The sequence below is a fragment of the Malania oleifera genome, chromosome 6 (assembly GCF_029873635.1).
Source record: "Malania oleifera isolate guangnan ecotype guangnan chromosome 6, ASM2987363v1, whole genome shotgun sequence".
Lineage (NCBI taxonomy): Eukaryota > Viridiplantae > Streptophyta > Magnoliopsida > Santalales > Ximeniaceae > Malania > Malania oleifera.
In genome coordinates this window covers 106,424,434-106,440,478 of record NC_080422.1, presented here as the reverse complement: position 1 = coordinate 106,440,478, position 16,045 = coordinate 106,424,434, and the positions used below count along the sequence as shown (strand labels likewise).

The window sequence follows — 16,045 nt, the reverse complement described above, 5'->3', positions numbered from 1 at the left end:
AATAACATACACCACAATATGATTCAATATGTAAGCTCAATGTGGTCTAAATGGTTCAACTCTCAAAAGTATTTTCTATCAGTATAATGCGTACGTGAGAGTGCAAACCTAGATGATCTTTGTATCATAGGATATTCAATCTAAGTGCTTAAACAAAGATATTATCCAAACTTCATATATTTCAATCAATAAGTTTTCTCAATACATATATGTATATGAAGCTCTAACAATGTATAAGTTTGGTTTGCAAAAAGAGTTTAATCTTTATATTCAACTAAAGATATAAATCAATGAATATTGTAACAAAGATTTTCCTCACACAAACAAATATCTCTTTAAATATTTATCAAATGAAACACACTAGATATTTGAAAGTGATTTAGAAAGAGTTTTTGCAACCAAAATCAAATATAAACTTCTCAAGATATTGTAATGACGATGCAATACTTAGAAGTTCCAAAGAAGTTTTCTTAGGAAAGACTTATAGATAAAGTCACCTAAGAACACTTGAGGATGTGCTCTCAAATAGAATAAATTTACACACAAGCACAATCTTGAAAGAGCAATCCTAAAGAAACAACAACACTTAAATCATACTTACAAAAGTATTTGAGAAGTAAGATCTGGTAAGAATAAGTGTTGAATGCTCAAAGATGAGTATTATGGGTTTTATGATTTTCAAAGAATTTCAACCTAATCAAAGGAGCTAATCTCACCTAATTTTCTTAAATGATTTCATATATATATAGGCATAGGAGAAAATATGACCGTTGGAGACCAATTGGGTATTATTAGGGAAGTTTAATGATGTTTAAGACATTTTAACCCTGTTTAAAAAATATTAACTGCGATAAAAAATCAGGGCAACCCGAGATGTCTGGTCGACTAGAAATGTTTCGGTCGACCAAGTCTTAAATGGTTCGGTCGACCAGGGAAATATTAAACTAAGGGCACGGTCGACCAGGAGAAGGCTTTTTCCCAATTTTTCGAGTTTCGGTCGACCAGGGCATTTTGAACTGCCTAGTTCGGTCGATCAGACCGCTGGGAATTCTCCCGAGAACCCTTCGGTTGACCAGGTAGTTGGAGAACAAATGTTCTCGGTTGACCCAAGAGGGTTTCGGTCGACCAAAGCCTTTTGAACTACCAGTTTCGGTTGACCAGTTGGTCAAACTTTTGACCCCAGGGAGTTTCGGTCGACCAGGGCCTTTTGAACTACCTTTGCTGGTCGATCGGGTGGTCAAACTTTGACCCAGGGTGTCTCGGTCGACCAGGCCAAAATGAACTGGCTTGGCTGGTCGACCGAAAGTGCATCGTGTGTGCATTTCGGTCTCTTATTGAAGCAAACAAGCTCTATTGAAGTGCCTAACAAATATATGTGAAAGTGTGAGTGTCCTAGGGGCACTTGGGGTCCAATTTGAAGACACCAAAAAAGTCCGGTGTCGGTCGACCAAGGGAAAACCCCAACGTCTTTCTATGGTCATTTTCTCATTCATGGTTTGTTTGAGCTTACGTAGTAAATCATACATGTGATGTGTGTGAGCTTATTACAAACCAAATACCTACTTACTATTACAGACCAATATAAATATATTACAATGCTGAATTATAAATTGGTTTCAAGCTTTTTTTGCTTTGTGCACATCTTGATTTTATCATTCTTAATTCCTGCACAAAACCTCAAATACTCATTAGATACAATGAGTATTTGTTATAATCAAAACCAGGCGTGACCAATAAGGTCAACAAAATAAATCAGCTCAAGTCTCTCCTTTTTTGGAGTACTGATGTTTGTCTAGAAACTGACCATTTTCTATTTCCCAAATATGCAATTCTCATATGTGTCAATTTTCACCGACTGTAAATCACTCAACTTACCCTTTGAGTGCATCACTCTGAGTCTCTTCTCACTTATGTGTCCGAGTCGTTGATGTCATATGTTGCTATCATCATTTCTAGTAACAACTGTAATAGACATGCATGCATTAGGAGTTACATAAAGAGTATCACTTTTCTTACCTCGTGCAATCATCAGTGTACCCTTTGAAATCTTCCATTTATCACCAATGAAAGTTATGTCATATCCTTCATTTGCTAGTTGACAAACTGAAATCAAGTTCTTCCTTAGGTTTGGAATATATCTAACATCTCTCAACTTCCATACTGACTCATTCATCTTGATTTTCACCGTCTCCTTATCGACAATACTGTAAGGTTGATCATTACCAAGATATACTTTACGATAAGGTGATTGAATTGGTTCTAATTACTTTTTGAGTCAAAGTGAAAGAAGTGAGGAGATTTTGAAATGAGAAAAAAGATTTGATAACTACAAAAAAAGTTAAATGAAAAATCCTATCAAGTGAAAATCTCATGTACAACTTTATAAAATAATTAGGTAACATAAGTTTATAATACTAATATCTTATATTATATGGCTCCACTTAAATCTCGCCAAAATCCCAACCTCACCTATCTACCTCCGTGACGCTCCCCACGTGAATATTTTTTGAATAGCATGTGGCATCCACATATTCCTCTTTTTTTTGGGAAATGTGTTTTTTTTTAATACTTTTTCATAGTTTTTTATAAGAGGAATTTTGTTCATCAATACTCCGATCCTTTTCAATCTCCCGCAAGAATATTTTTATTCAATCAGCCTGTTTACTACACGACAAACGGCTATCTGTCACTTGAAGCCTCAAACCATGGCTATGTTGCTTAAATCCTTCCTTCCGTGCACAGCCCTCAACACTCCGCTTCTTCCCCCATGTCCCGCAAAAGATTCAAGGTGCTTGTTCTTTGCTTGTTTATCGACAATTGATGGTTTAATCCATAACAAGGAGGAAGATTGTTCGGCTGAAGTTTGTTCTAAGGTATTTTTTTATTTTTTTTATTTTTGTTTTTTGGGTTTTCTTTGAGTTTCAATTGAACTGGCTTTGTTTATTTTGGGTTCTCCAAATGTTAACTGAACTGGGTTTTGTTTATTTGATCAACTGTTTACATACAAGTAATAAATACCAAAGGATTGCTCTTGAGAATGAAAAAAGCAAACCATACATGTTTTCTGTCGATCAGATGAATGATGCCTTCGCTTAAACTGTGTTATGAAACATAAGTTTTGTTGAGTTTGCTTCTTGGTCATGCTTGCTTGGTTTGACTTTGATTAGAATTAGAAGGTTCAGTTGGTTGTTGGAAAAACTTGGGCTATCTGCAACTCCAAATTTTCTTTCCTTGCGTTTGGGAGCATAAAGTTTGGAGCATGGATTTGGAAATTTTCAAATCCATGTAAACCCAAATACCCAAATCGAAGACCTAAATCCATGCTCCCAAACACGAGAAAAGATTAGGTCCTCTTGAAGGACTAGCATAGTCTTCTGGGCAGGCCTCTCGGTCCAATGAAATCACTCCAAACAGTAGGTCAGAATGTCAGATCTCCCCTGGTAAGGTCCACATGTAGACTGGTGGACCATGGTATGGAGCTGGGTGAGGAGGCCTGACTAGAGGACCATGCTACCTAATTTTTTTTCAACAAATACTGCCTTTGTTCATTCTATTGGAAATTGCTGAAAGAGAGATGATTATGTGAACCATTTTGCATCGACTGATGATTGTAGCATTGTCAAAAATTACATGGAGTAAACAGAGTGAATCATCCATTCTTACAAGCAGGTTCTCCCAAGCTATTCTAAGATGAAGGGGTAATATTGGACCAACCATTTTCATGGGCTTCACTTGCTCTGTAACTCCTTAAAAAATTCAACTCAGCTTGACCTGATGAGTGTTTACCGTTTTTCTTGGAACATTTTCCCCACAAACCTTTTGAAAGTCAAGCTTCCTCAATTCAGCAATTTGGCATGATTTGGTTAAAGCTAACATTAGGATCATCTAATTGAGTTAAACACGGCAGTTGTAGGGGGCTTTTGATAAAATTAAGCGTAAGCGCTGAATGATGAATATGGTTCAAATGATATATTTGGAACAGTGTTTGAATCTCAATGCTGGATTATTCAGTTGTTTAGTAACTTGCCATTGATCTGCATAAGATAGGGTTTGAGAGATGAGAAGTGAATCATGGAGTTTTGTGGAATCTACATTTTTTTGGGGCAACAATGTTCAACACAACCTTTTGAATAGACAGGCATCTCTTATTGAATCAGTGATGGAAAGATATCTGGTTCAATTGGAGGTAGTCAACACCAGTTAAGAGGTTTTCCAAATGAGGTCCATCATTGAATTTTGGACCATTTGCCAATAAAGACAGTTCATTCAATTCTGTACCATTAAGAGACCAGAGAGGCAATTGTGTGCAAACAAATGGAGCTTACTAAATGGTTCATTCTTTCCTTACTGCCGGAACCACTGAATATTTGTTCACATCTGGTCTGCTACAACCCTACAGTTGTCCTGCAATCTGGAGTTCATTTTTTTGTCTTATTGCTTGCATTTTTTTTTGTTAATAGAGAAATGAACAAAATATTCTTTTAAAATATGAAATGCAAAAGCAAACCCAATGTAAATGTTTTAATGATATATGAATATATTAACATATTTTTAATTGATTAGCCTCATAACAGGTAAAATGTTTTCTCCTTTTGGATGCAGAAAATTGTATTGTTTTTGGCTGGTTGATTCAGAATCATGTCTGAGGTCACTGGAATGCAGTCATCATTGCTTCAGCTCTTATTTACGTCCTTCGTCTTGTTGAGCTGTGTGAAGTATGGATATGGAGGGATCACAAGTACATATATCAGGTCACAGTGGCCATCAACTGACATCCCACTTGACCATGAAATATTTGCAGTTCCAAAGGGTTACAATGCACCACAGCAAGTAAGAACATTTTCCAATTTTAGTTGCAAGTGTGGATTTATTTATTTGTTTTGTACTTTGCCAATTCTTTGTAAAGACTTGAGATTGTGCAGAAAGTCATGATCATGTAAATCTTAAAATTTAAAAATTCCTATGCTGGCATGTCTTTTCGATCATCCGTGGCTTAGTCTTTGTCTCCATGCTCTAGAGTCAGCGCATTGTACTTATCGCCAAGAAGTCTTAAGAATTTTGAATTTAGTTAGTGTTGAATTCTTGTACCATACTCTTCTACTGGAGCATGAACTTGTGCTATCACTTTTGTAGTGAAGCAAACTTAATCACTTTTCTAGCGAAGGAAACTTATGGTCCTATTTATATAAATGAATGAAAAGGTGCCTTGTGGTGGAAAAATGGCTTGGTTGTCCAGAAAACCAGGACATTAATTGCTTAGAAGGCCGGTGAGGTGCGAATTGTGTATCAATGATTTATACAATAACTCCAACAAGTCTTTGTGACCCAAAAGTATTGCCTTATGGTGGAAAGTGGTTTAGGTAATTTTGACACAAATGACTCACTCCCATGTGCTCTTGTCGAATGACTTGCATTAAGGATTGTGTGTCTTCACTTGTCTGCTCCAGCTCTAGCTTCTGAGTCTTCTTACAACAACAAGAGCGAGGCTGATGGTGTTACCACAATGTGCACAGGAGCACTCAATCTCCAAGGGAATTGGAGTTGAGGCTACTCCAAGAGAGAGGTTCTCTTGGTTTTTCACGTGGCACAACTCAAACGAGGACACCTGCTTCGTGGTCGTAGCCTTGGAGTTGGATTTCGGGTTAGGGATCACACCTCTTCCCAGCTATGCCACTGCAGAGAATAATTTGCTCCATCCATTTGATTTGAAGCCCTCTAGAAAAAACTAGGTACTGCAAGCCTCTAGGGTTGATCTCCGTTAGTGTGAGGAACTTACCAAGTCTGTTCTACTTGAGTTGGAGCATTAAGGTTTTCTCTTTGCTCCTCGTGTGATGAAGTGACAAAGAAGGCAAGAGCCTCTCCTTTCTGCAACTTCAAAAATTTTTCTAGGAGGCGAGGAGCCACACGATTTCGTCCACCTCTAGGAAGATAGAGATCTTCCTTCCCCTGTGATATTTAGTCATTCTAAGGAGGCCAAATTGCTTACTATCAAGAACTAGGTCTAGAGACTTCTTTTTCATGATGACCATCTTCCTTGCATCACGTCGTATGAGAGAGAATAATCAACTAATTACTATTCCATCCTTGAACTAAGAGGAGAACTGCCAATCTTGTGACAAATGATTCTCATTTCTTAGTTGCTCAACACTTTTGTAATTGGATCATGGTTTGAAATTGCGGTCGCGGGTAACGTCGCGAAACGGTCGCGGGTGTCGCGGGTCGCGGGAGACGTGGGTGTTACGTAATGGGAAGCGGGCGTAACGGTCGTGAATTTTTTTCACGCATGCACAACCATGCCAAAATCGAAAAATAAGCATGAAATCTATTAATACATGATTTTTAATGAATTTTGAAGACTTTCATTCAACCTACAAATGCTTTTTAATAGGCATTATGATTTTTATATTAATTTTAGTGCGCTGTTTACGAAAAAAAGCATATTTTTTTATAGTTTACGTTACTTTAATGAGTAAAAAGATGTAGAAATGTAAGAATCAATTAATTAAAGTCATAAAGTTACTAAAAATGAATCAATAGATTCATTACTCAATATACACATTACACATACATGAATTCAAAAAGTGATTAATATCAAATATCAATAAATAGTTGAAAATACATTTATACAATATTACAAATTTATAACATAATACATGTCACCACCAAAAAGAATGACGTGGAGGGTCTTCACAATTTGCATCTGTATCTTGAGATTGGGATGGGAAATTATCTCCCCATCCTTGTGGAAATACATAGTTGAATAAACCCAAGTTTGTGTCATTTTGTTGTTGCTCTTGAAAATGTATTGGTGATGAAAATCCTCCTGAATAATGTTCATAAGTTGGGGCGGGGGCTGGCTCTGGGTAGTGTGTAGAGGAAGACTCACTAGATCCTGAGATTCTTGATCCACTAGGATAAAAATGTGAGTCACGAGATGCATAATGTGGATATGCTGGATGAGATCCATATGATTGTGATGATGAATCATCTAAACCAAAGTCGCCAAAACTACGAACCACACCATATGAATCTTCAGTAGAATCACTAGGGTCACCACGAGCACTCCTTCTCCTGGGTTGTGAAGATTGGTTCCCTGGAAGAATACCCAAGTCATAATTTTCAGGTATGTCATGTAGTCCATAAGGATCAGAAGGATGTATACCCCTTGCAAATGATGTCCCTGTGTCATATCCATAATTATATTCTACACCGCCGCCTCCACCACCACCACTGCCACCCCCCCAACCCCAGCTCCAGCACTTCTATTACCATCATCATCACTTGGTGGGCTCAAACCAAGATTGTCATCACTTTGTGTACGTTCAGGGCTTGAACTTGAATCATCATGCGCATTTATTGGTGGTTGATCACCTCCTTCTGTAGTACCACCAACTTCTTCATTTAACCAATTTGAATTGTCCTGACCGTCAAGTAGTGGTGTGTCTCTCTCCTCTAACCATTGACTTAAAGCATCATCTTCTTCGAAAATGTAGTCCAAATTGATAGGATTGAAACTCTCTTCAATTTCTCGTTGGCTTCTTCTCATTATACGTCTTAACTTTAACCTCATGTTGTAATGTACGAAAACAAGTTTTTGTAGTCTCATGTACTTTAATCTATTTCTTGTTTTCGTATGGATGAGGCTAAAGGTGCTCCAATTACGCTCACAGTTCGAAGCTAATGTGGTCTGGCTAAGAACTCTGATTGCTATTCTTTGGAACTCAGGAGCACATAAGCCATAATGAATCCACCATTCAGCTGCATGAATAATTAAAAAGAGTTTTATGTTAGTATAGCGTATAGTTCAAAAGTCAAATTTGAACATAGAGAGAGAAAATAGAGTCATTCTCCATTATTTAGCTATATAGCCATATTTACCAGGATTTGTTTGTTTCACTGCCCTTTGAGCCAACGGGGTTCCAAAAGTCTCCTGCCTATCTCGATATAGCAACAACTAAAAAAAGATGATTGTGAAATATAATTAATTAATTAGATGTATTAATAATTATTCTTGAAAGTATTACAGAATACTAGAACAATTCAATATTCAATTTAATGGAACCAATACTTACTTGATTAATAGCCCGAATTTGAGTATCTATATCGGGTACCAACTTGGTTATCATTTTTTTAACTCCATCCATAACTTCTCTAGCAACTTCAGGAGAGGGTGGGGCACCATAAAGAAATTGTGGGTTCAAAAAATACCCTACAATTAAATTTAGAAACATATTAATCAATAGTTTTGTAATGCAACTATGCATAATTTAAAAGTTAAAATAATAAGAAATTGTATTTGATTTACACTTACCAGCAGCGTGCAAATCTTGGTGCAATTGAAAACTCCACCGGTTGTCAATAATTTTCCAATAGTCTTTGTAAAACCGGCAATCTTTTTGAATGGCCAACTTCGCCCTATCAATTGCCTTGTATATGAAGCCCATGGTTGGTTTTTCATCACCATCAACCAATTTAAGAACTTTCACTAAGGGTTCTTGCACTTTAATTATATCAGAGGCCTTTTGCCAAAACTCTTTGCCTAGGATAATTTTCTTTGAATCATATGCTGGGCCTGATTTTGCCATCTCAAACCTTGAGTTTTTCCAAGCATCAGATGTAAACATTTCCTTTAGCGCTTGTTTATGCCTGACAATAGTCGTCAAAGCAATGAAATTTGTGGCAAATCGAGTGATGGCAGGGTGAAATAACTCTCTATTATTTGTGAATTTCTTCATGAAATTCACTGTCCATGTGTGGTTGTAAATAAATGAGGTTATTGTTCTTGCATCTTCTAAGACCTTCTTCACGTTACTTTTCTTACCAATATCTTCAAGAATAAGGCCTATGCAATGAGCTGCACATGCTGTCCAATAGAGATTGGGCATCTTCTGCATTAATAATTTTCCTCCTGCCTTCATTGTAGGTTCATTATCAGTTACTACTTGGACAACATTCTCCTCTCCAATTTCTTCAACCACCTCATCCATTAATCTGAAAAGAAATTATAGATTCAATAATTGCTACTATTTAATTAAAAACATGCATGTTCATAATACTATTTGCATATACAATTAAAATTAGAAAATTACCTGAAATAATATTTAGCTGTTCTGCTTGGTACATCAGAGGCATCAACTGATTTATGAAACACGGTGCCTCTATCACAATAAACTAAAAAGTTTATAATGTGTTTTCTAGTTGGTCCTAACCAACCATCACACATAAGGGTTACACCTCTCTCCTTCCAAATTCCAGCAAAAGAAGTTATATAATTTTTCATTTCTTGATACTCTTGCTCCAAATAAATTTCAGATAACTCATAGGGTGATGGACCCTTCACCCCCTTTCCAACCTCTGCAGCAATATCAAGCATAGGCTGCATAAATGGAGAGTCAGCTACATTCGTTGGAATCCGATTATAAATTAGGAATTTTCCAACTGCTTTTCCTAATTTACTTCTTAAACCTTTCAGTAATTTTGTGTTGATTTTTGGTTGTTTCGCACTCTTACTTCTTTCTAAAATAGGATCCATTGCCTTTAGTCTAGCTTCAGGGGCATCAGGATTGATCCATTGTCGTCCACTACCTCCAGCTTGATCGTATGCTGGAGATCGAGCTCCTGCTCTATTGAAACCACTGGTAGCACCACTGCCAAAGCCACCTCCCTCTTCATAAATATTACCCCCTCTAGATGTTCTTGCTCGAAATCTTTGTCTCTTTTCCCATTGTTGCTGTGATCGTATGCTTTCTTGTCGAGCAAATCTCATACTTTCTTCTTCCAAGTCTTCTTTATCGCTCAAATTCTCAAAATCTCCTCTAATTTGGGCTTCTGCTTCTTCTTGCCTTTTTTGTTCATCTTTTTTCTTCTCAGCATATTGTTGTAGATGTTTCATCATTTGTTCTCTGACTTGTGTGGTCACATTTGAGCATCCAGTTACTTGACCTTTTTTATGTGCCAAGTGTTGTTTCAAACGTGTAATGCCCCCTTTAATTACCTTCCCACATAACTTACACATAATAACATGTCTATTACCGTCCATTGCAGTACCAAAATGCCATCCAATATCCTCACTAGGTAAGTTCTCATTTCCTCTATCACGTGACATATTGATAGACTTAATTTGATGATCTCTACACAAAACATAGAGAAAATACAAAGTTACAACCTTTCTAAAAAAAAATGACAGGGATAATATTATAATTAGTAATTTAGTAAATATTAAATAATAAGTACTAAATAGTCCTTCTAATTTTAAATACTTATTACATAAAAATAAAATATAATATTTGATTAAAAATAATAAGTAATGTTTAAGTTATTTTGATATTTAAATAAGCAAAATTATAAAATATTAGATATTTTATTACAAAAAAATATATTCCTTTATCTTTAAAAAGATATTTTCATTATTTTTTATAACTTGATTTTATTTTTATTTATAACTATAAGAAATTAACATTGTAATTTTAAAGGTGGAAAAAACTTGCTCTACTTTTATATACATCACAACATCACTAATAGAAATCCATACAGTACAAATTGACTATTTAATTTTTTAAGCATTTTCTCAGTTTATGGATTAAAATAAAATTTTTCTACAAATTCCAGTAGTAAACTAGTAATTAGTAAAAATCTGAATTATTAATATATTAACTATTAGGTTAAAATGTTTTTTATTAAGTTATCAATTTTTACTTTATTTGATAACTAAAAACAAAAAATAGATCATGTAACGATTTATTTTACCTAATTTTAAATTTAAGGTCAAAATGATGTTTTAAAACTTAAAAAATATTTATAAATAGGAAATATGTGATGAAACTAAATTTTCCTTATTACTTTTCAAAAAATATAAGACAAAAAATATTTATAATTAAGAAAATTTTATTTTACATAATTATTACTGTTTTCTAATTTTTTACTCTATTAAATTACTCTTTTTTTAATTCAATTTAACAGACATAATTTACAACAAATTATAATTAAAAAAAATATATAATAAAAAGTTTAAGATGTGGGAGATTTCTGATCTTTGAATAGAAAAAAAAAACAAGAGCTGCATCTATGGGCAAGGCATAAGACTAGAAAAGAGTATTTTTTGTACTAATGTTGTATCTTGGAAGTTTGTAACCACAATACTATTACTAACGGTGTCAGCTTTCAAAAAATGTTTATGCAATACCATATAAATGAAATTGATATTGTATATGAATATAATAATTTACAAGAAAAAAAATGCCGTTAGGGGAAATAATTATGCAAAATGTTGTTTTACTCACAAATATAAAATAGCATAGAAATAGAACATGAGAAATTGTCCACTCCATATTTTTGGAATGCCATGTCATAGTCATTTATTTTAAAATAATATATATTTTATATGCAATGAAACCAAAAGGAAAGAAAGAATACGTATAGAATGAATAAAAGTATGTTAATCAAAACTGAATATGACATGCTTAAATTGTTTAGGAACCAATTTGCATATTAAATGAATCTGAAATTTTAAAGCTTTTTACTCTATTAAATTACTCTTTTTTTTTAATTCAATTTAACAAACATAACTTACAATAAATTATAATTAAAAAAAAAACATAATAAAATGTTTAAGATGTGGCTGTGGGTGTTGAGTGTTACTGAAATAAAGCTTATCTCATACGCAAGATAAGCAGAGGCTAGAGAGGCAGAGAGTCTGAGACTCTGAGTGAGACCGAGAGAGGGGAGGCGACTCAGAGGATGGAGGAGCCTCGAAGCCTCGAAGCTTTGTGTGACGACTGGCGGATGAAGCTGCCTTCGGCCACTCTCAAGCTTCAAAGAACTTAGTTAGGTTTAGGATTTAGGAAACGAAGGCTGCGAAGATGAGTAGATCAGCTCAGGCTTCGAAGGAGTGAAGGCGTGAAGCCTTCTTATAGCTTTGGCGGCTTGGCCAACAAAACTGCAAGTAAGTTTTTTTGCTCTTTGAATGTTAGATTTAGGTAGATTGAATGTTAGATGGGTGTTTGGGACTCGGGAAAGGGGGAAAGGAACGCTGCGCAGCAGAAAGAGATTCTGCAAGTTGTCGGCATGTAATGGTCCGTAACGGACTGTTACGGAGTGTAACGTAAGGGTAACGGCCATTACGGACCGTTACGGCTGTGAATTTTTTCCGAACCGCATTATCGGCCCGTATCGGTTTCGGAGCCCTTGATTTACGTTACGTATCGGCCGTTACGCTACGTAACGGCCGTTATTTAAAACCATGAATTGGATGCGTTAGCAAGATACAACTATGGGTATAAATGTATGGTACCTATCTTATATAAATTATTTACCCATGGGACACGTATACCTACCTTGTGTGAATCAAGACATGTATCCAACTATCCATGTGTGTAAATATCTTCCTTCCATGGATGAAATCATGTGATCCATGTGTAAGCGGAAGCCTTGAATTACATTGAAATAATTTTTTCATATGTACATCCCAATCTTATATGATACAATCACCTATTCTAAACAAGGAAACAATCCCCTTACCGAATAATATCAAATCCCCCATATTTACCCACTTTCCTAATTTGTTTATTATTTACAATGATACTTGGGATTTTAACACTCCCCCTTAAGTTGGATCATAAATATTAATCATCTCCAACTTGCTAATGAGATTATTAAAGTTCTGTCGCCCCAACCCTTTAGTAAAGATATCTGCAGTTTGTTCCTTGGTAGGTACATAAGTCATACAGATAATTCCTTCTTCAATTTTCTCTTTGATAAAGTGTCTGTCCACTTCCACATGCTTAGTCCTATCATGTTGAACTGGATTGAGAGAGATATTGATAGCTGCCTTATTGTCACAATAGAGTTTGATAGGAAATTTCACCGGGACCTGTAATTCTTCCAAGAGTTTCCGTGACCACAGTCCTTCACATATCCCTTGAGCAACTGCTTTGAATTCAGCTTCAACACTACTACGAGCCACTACATTCTGTTTTTTGCTTCTCCAAGTTACCATATTTCCCCAGACAAATGTGCAATAACCTGTGGTGGACCTTCTATCTTCCACTGATCCTGCCAAATTTGCATCTGTAAAGATTTCTACTTCCTTGCTTTCACATTTCTTGAAGAAGAGTCCTCTTCCCGGGGATCCCTTGAGATATTGAAGGATCTTGTACACGACATCTAAGTGGGCTTTTTTTGGTGAATGCATGTGTTGGCTTACTACACTGATTGCAAATGCAATATCTGGTCTAGTATGTGATAGGTAGATTAACTTGTCAACCAATCTCTGATACCTTTCCTTTTCAACTGGTATTCCACAGTCTTCAACCCTCTTTACTGCTTCAATTGGGGTTTCGCTGGGTTTGCATCCAAGTTTGCCAGTTTCAATTAAGAGATCAGTAACATACTTTCGCTGACTAATTCCCTTTCTCGTTCTCGCAACTTCCATGCCCAAAAAATACCGCATTTGTCCCAAGTCTTTAACTTCAAATTCAGCAGCCAGAACTTTCTTCAATCTCTCCATCTCTATTGTATCATCACCAGTAAGGATTATATCATCAACATATACTATTAGAATTGTTCTCTTACCTCTTTCAGACTATTGGAAGAACTGGGTGTGATCTGATTTCCCTTGTCGATAACCTTGATTCTTTATTATTTTTGCAAATTTGTCGAATCATGCTCTGGGAGATTGTTTGAGTCCATACAAGGACTTCTTGAGTTTACACACTCTGTTTTCTTCACCTTTCCCACTGAATCCTTGTGGTATAGTCATGTATACTTTTTCTTCTAACTCGCCATTTAAAAATGCATTCTTAATATCAAGTTGTTGTAGTGGCCAATCTAGGTTGGCTGCCAAGGACAAGAAGACCCGAACTGTATTTAAGTTTGCCATTGGTGCAAATGTCTCCGTATAGTCAATGCCGTAAGTTTGTGTAAATCCTTTTGCAACAAGTCTGGCTTTATATCTTTCAACTGTCCCATCAGATTTATATTTCACTGTGAAGACCCATTTACAACCTATTGGCGTCTTCCCTCTTGGCAAATTTATCAACTCCCAAGTTCCATTTTTTTCTAGGGCCCACATTTCCTCCATGACTGCCTCTCTCCATTTAGGTAATTCTAGAGCTTCCTGAATGTTCTTTGGAATTCTCATCTTGTCAAGGTTTGAGACAAAAGCACGATATCCTGTAGACGAGCTTTTATAAGACATGTATTTAGACCAGGGTATTGAGTACATGACTTGGTTTGTTTTCTAATTGCAGTAGGTAAATTGATATCATCAAGTATAGGATTATCAGAAGAAAGCTCAATTACCAGATCAGGATTGAGCATGGACTCATGGTTATTCGGAGCCATCACCGGTTCCAACGCTCTAGGTGCCTCAGGTATGAGATTCTCCCTGTTCTTTGTGTTCGGATTTCTTGAGTAAACAAGTATGTCTGCGTTTTTTTTCTTTCCTGTATCTCTCCCTGAGGTTAAGTGTTCTGTTGTGTTTGGCAGGTCAGGAAGTGATGCAATGGAAGGCTCGATAGATGGATCAGGGAATGAAGCAATAGGAGGCTCAATAGGTGGTACGGGTTCAGATGACGCAGATTCAATAGTAAAGAAGTCAGAGAACCGATCGTCACTCCATTTCTCCCCTTGAAGAGAGGGCTTTGGGAAATAAAGAGTGGTTTCAAAGAAAGTAACATCAAGACTAACAAACAGCCTTTTTGAGATAGGATCCTAGCATTTGTAGCATTTCTGGGTAGGGGAATAACCAAGGAAGACACATTTAACAGCACGGGGATCCAATTTATCCTAGTGGTGTTCATAAACATGAACAAAAGCAGTACAACCAAAGATTTTCAGCGGGAGACTGGAGGGGAGTCGAGAGGTAGGAAAATGTTCCTGGAATTTTTGAAGAGGGGTGGCAAAGGAAAGTACTCGACTCGGCATTCGATTAATGAGATGTGTAGCTGTTAAGGTTTCATCTCCTCAAAAATAGTTTTTCATGTTGGTAGTGAACATTAATGCCCGGGCTACTTCAAGTATATGTTTATTTTTTCGTTTAGAAACCCCATTTTGTTGAGGGGTATCCACACAAGAACTCTGATGAACAATTCCATTTTCTTGAAGATAAGTTCCTAGAATAATATTATAATATTCCGTACCATTATCAGTACGTAAAATTTGAATATGAGTCCGGAACTGTATATAAATCATGGAATGAAAATTGATGAAAATGGAGCGGACTTCAGTTTTGTCTTTCAGCAAGTAACCCAACAAAGATGAGTATGGTCATCAATAAAAGTAGCGAACCATTTTGTATTGGTGCGTTTGAGGGAACAGGAGAGACCTCACAAATCACTGTGAATCATAGTAAATGGGCGAGATGGTTTGTATATGAATGATGGGAAAGAAGTACGGCAGTGTTTTGTAAGCTCACACACTTCACATTGAAACTCAGAAGACATTTTATTTGAACAAATAGAAGGAAACAAATGTTTTAAATATTGGAAATTGGGATGACCCATCCTTGAATGCCATAACAAAAGTTCACTATCTCTAGAAATAGATGCAGAATCACAAATTGCAGTATTACATAGTTCACTCAAGCTTGCCTCCTCAAAGTAGTAGAGTCCCTCATATGTCTTATCAGTGCCAATCGTCTTCCCCGATGATAGGTCCTGAAAAACACAATGAGATGAAACAAATTTAGCAGAACAATTTGACTCTTTTGTTAACTGGCTGATGGATAATAGCTTGCAAGATAACTTGGGAACATGTAGGACAGATTTTAAAGTTACAGAGTCAGATATGGGAATAATTCCTTTAGCGGCAACTGATGAGAGAGAGCCATCTGCAATTTTTACTCTCAAATTCCCAACATATGGTGAGTAGGATGAAAACAATTGATAAGAACCAGTCATATGATCAGATGCACCCGAGTCAATTATCCATGGAGATTTGTAACAGGATGTAGTATTTAAGGCTGACAAATAACTACCTCAGTAAGCCAGGAAACCAGAGGAAGACTGACCCGATGTTTGAATTGACAAAATCATTTTATACAGCTGAT

General features: G+C 36.1%; 1 protein-coding gene and 1 long non-coding RNA gene across 2 annotated transcripts in view; both read left to right on the top strand.

The window, feature by feature from the left end:
* Positions 1-2,502: 2,502 nt before the first annotated feature.
* LOC131157462 (bifunctional purple acid phosphatase 26-like) overlaps positions 2,503-16,045 on the top strand; it is a 32,395-nt gene continuing 18,852 nt past the window's right edge. Inside the window, exons 1-2 of the mRNA XM_058111644.1 lie at positions 2,503-2,873; positions 4,603-4,830. Coding sequence (XP_057967627.1) covers positions 4,639-4,830 — 192 coding nt within the window. The 5' untranslated portion in view covers positions 2,503-2,873; positions 4,603-4,638. The remainder of the gene's footprint in view (positions 2,874-4,602; positions 4,831-16,045) is intronic.
* Positions 14,243-15,137, top strand: LOC131157463 (uncharacterized). Its single transcript, XR_009137270.1, has 2 exons — positions 14,243-14,369; positions 14,485-15,137. It is a non-coding gene; the product is annotated as an uncharacterized LOC131157463 (long non-coding RNA).